This window comes from Anopheles aquasalis, chromosome 3 (genome assembly GCF_943734665.1).
Source record: "Anopheles aquasalis chromosome 3, idAnoAquaMG_Q_19, whole genome shotgun sequence".
NCBI lineage: Eukaryota > Metazoa > Arthropoda > Insecta > Diptera > Culicidae > Anopheles > Anopheles aquasalis.
The window spans coordinates 3,450,001-3,452,500 of record NC_064878.1 but is presented as its reverse complement, the minus strand read 5'-3'; the positions used below and the strand labels follow the sequence as shown (position 1 = coordinate 3,452,500).

Below are 2,500 nucleotides of genomic sequence, written 5' to 3'. Positions count from 1 at the left end.
ACACTCTCGATCAGCTGCGTGTTCGAGGTCCATGGAAGGTCCTTCGTTACGTAGCTATCGATCTGATCTCGCTTCAGAAAGAGCTTGGCCATTTGAGATGGTGTACCGGCCGGCTGGGGTATTTTGGTGATCGTGGCATCCGGGAACTGGATCTTCGGTACCCGAGCGACGTACAACTTCGTTTCAGGTTCGTAGTGCATGACGGTGGTTATGGCCCCACGTCTACCGGAGTAAATACCGGTTCCCGTGCTACCAACCAGCGGAAAGCTAGCACCAGCCGCTAGTAGATTCACGTTGTTCGAGAAGGCCCATCCTTGCTGTATTTGAGATGCAGTGAGGAAGGGCAGCTCCGAGAACCACATCGTGGGAAAGATGAAATCCGTAATGCCCAACTCTACGAGCTCCAGGGCTGGCTGGTTAAACATCAAATCGAAGCAAATAAAGTGCCCAAACCGTACACCAAAGTCCGTCTCGAAGCTAACGATCTCCGGATAGACGGTGGTGTTGGTGCCAGCCTCACCGAACAGATTGAACTTCCGGTAGCGTGACACCACGACACCGTTCCGATCGAACGCCACATTGGTGTTGAAATGGTACAGGCCATTGGGTGCACAGGGTCGCGAATCGATGCCCTCCGGACAGCGGGCCTTCTCGGTCAGGTTGATCAGCACGTACTTCTTCGCGTTGCGCGCCGCACACGAGACATCACGCACAACCGGCTCGTATTCCAGATTGTTGCACGGTGCAATCTTATCGGCCGGATTCGGTACAAACGAAGCGGTCGCGTGGCTATTCAGTGTCCCCTCGGGAAACACCAGCACGTCGGTATTGGTCGCTGCATCTGAAGCGATGATCGATAGGTACTCGGCCAACCGGCGGGCTGTGCTGGCTTCCACCGTTTCGGTAGTTCGCTCCGAACTAAACTCGACCACGCCAGCCCAATAATGGGGATCGGATGGACTGGATGCTGCCTGCCAATAATGAAGGAATGCATTTTAGCCCACTAGCTTGAACAATCGTCTCTACAAGACGAATACATACCTGCACAATACGCACAAAGCCGGTGGCAGCACAAAGCAGAAGCATTAAAATGCAAAACAGGTTCACTCTACCGCCGGTACCCATCATGGTGTAACTGCACCGACTGGTGGCGAAACGCTGACTGATTACATTTGTGGATGTCACCTACCCTTTAGAGCTCCCACTGCTGCTCGTCGTTGCCGTTGCCGATAACGCGATAGCTCCCGATAGTAACCGCAGCGTTGATTGGTGTTGGTTGCTTTGCAGTTGAAGCATGGCGCCTGATCAAGCATGACGATCGTGGAAAGGGCACAGGAACTTGTGTTTGTGAACGACACCCACATCGAGTGATTCTCCAGAACATCCAGAGAGCATTCGCGAGATGAGATCAATCCGCTTCGAATCTTGACTCATCATAAGGCGATTGAGGTTCGGCACGCCGGTGACCGATCGTTTGTTCGACATTTCTCGTGCAAACTGAGACAAGTTGTAGCTGATTAGATTGCAACAAGGTTGTTCGGTGTCTTGTTATACCTGTGACATGACACGAAAGAATCGTGGAGTGCTTATCAGCGTTATCGGTACACGCGAGCGGGGGGATTAGTTCGTCGTTCAAAGGTGCAATCAGGATTGGGAATGATGATTTCCTTATACAAACAATGCAGTGATAAGCTCCGAATCGGCGAACGATGTCTTGGTGCTGCATTTGATTCTCTTTTTACTCGTCCACTGTCGGAATTTTGCACGCGATACATGACTTGTTACGTTGTGATGCTGCATCTGATGAAATATGCATTTTCACTGTAAATTTATAGTAGAATTTAATGCAACTTTTTACTTTTATATTATGATATGTTCGTTTTTCTTAGTCTAAAGTCTTGCTACTCCTACAAGAGGCGCCATTGCAGCTTACTCTCCGCGCTTATCTTTCTACTGTTTATGGAGCTGGTTGTTTATCACGATATATTCAGTTAGTGAGCAGATGATTTCGAAGGACTGCTGTGAACCTTAAACCGTATCACCTCACCGCCCAACGTTATGCATGCGAAGAGGACAAAGTACTGGCCGGAAATGGGATCCAAATAAGACCACTCGTACTCGTACGCCACATCGTATGACAATACTGATGATGATAAGCAATAATGATACCAACAAACGCTTACGGGCACGGTTTTAAACGTGGGAAATTATGTTGTTATCATCAACGCCGCCTAGTGACTGCTTGGAATCTGGTTCAGCCATGTAGTAAAATCATTCTGCTTGTCCACAACATTGTCACGCAATCTCGCAATGACTAGGCAATCTCTTAACCGAACAGATCACTGCCGATCGACATGACTTCGAACTGAACATTCTTGTTTCATCATACCTTGATGTATCTGAGCCAAGCCAACAGTGTTTTCCTCGTTGAGCTTTGTTTCGGGCGTATTCCGCTCACGATAATTCGCCTTCAAGGAACGATTTCGTGTTCCGCCAAACA

The 2,500-nt window shown here is 49.0% G+C and overlaps 1 protein-coding gene across 2 annotated transcripts in view; it reads right to left on the bottom strand.

The window, feature by feature from the left end:
• LOC126577117 (vanin-like protein 1) overlaps positions 1-1,180 on the bottom strand; it is a 2,070-nt gene extending 890 nt beyond the window's left edge. For both annotated transcript variants that reach the window (XM_050238534.1, XM_050238535.1), the window contains exons 1-2: positions 1,042-1,180; positions 1-971 (exon numbers count right to left, since the gene is read on the bottom strand). The exon at positions 1-971 is cut by the window's left edge and continues 67 nt beyond it. In XM_050238534.1, the coding sequence (XP_050094491.1) occupies positions 1-971; positions 1,042-1,128 (1,058 nt within the window). In that variant the 5' untranslated portion in view covers positions 1,129-1,180. The remainder of the gene's footprint in view (positions 972-1,041) is intronic.
• Between the last annotated feature and the right edge of the window lie 1,320 nt (positions 1,181-2,500).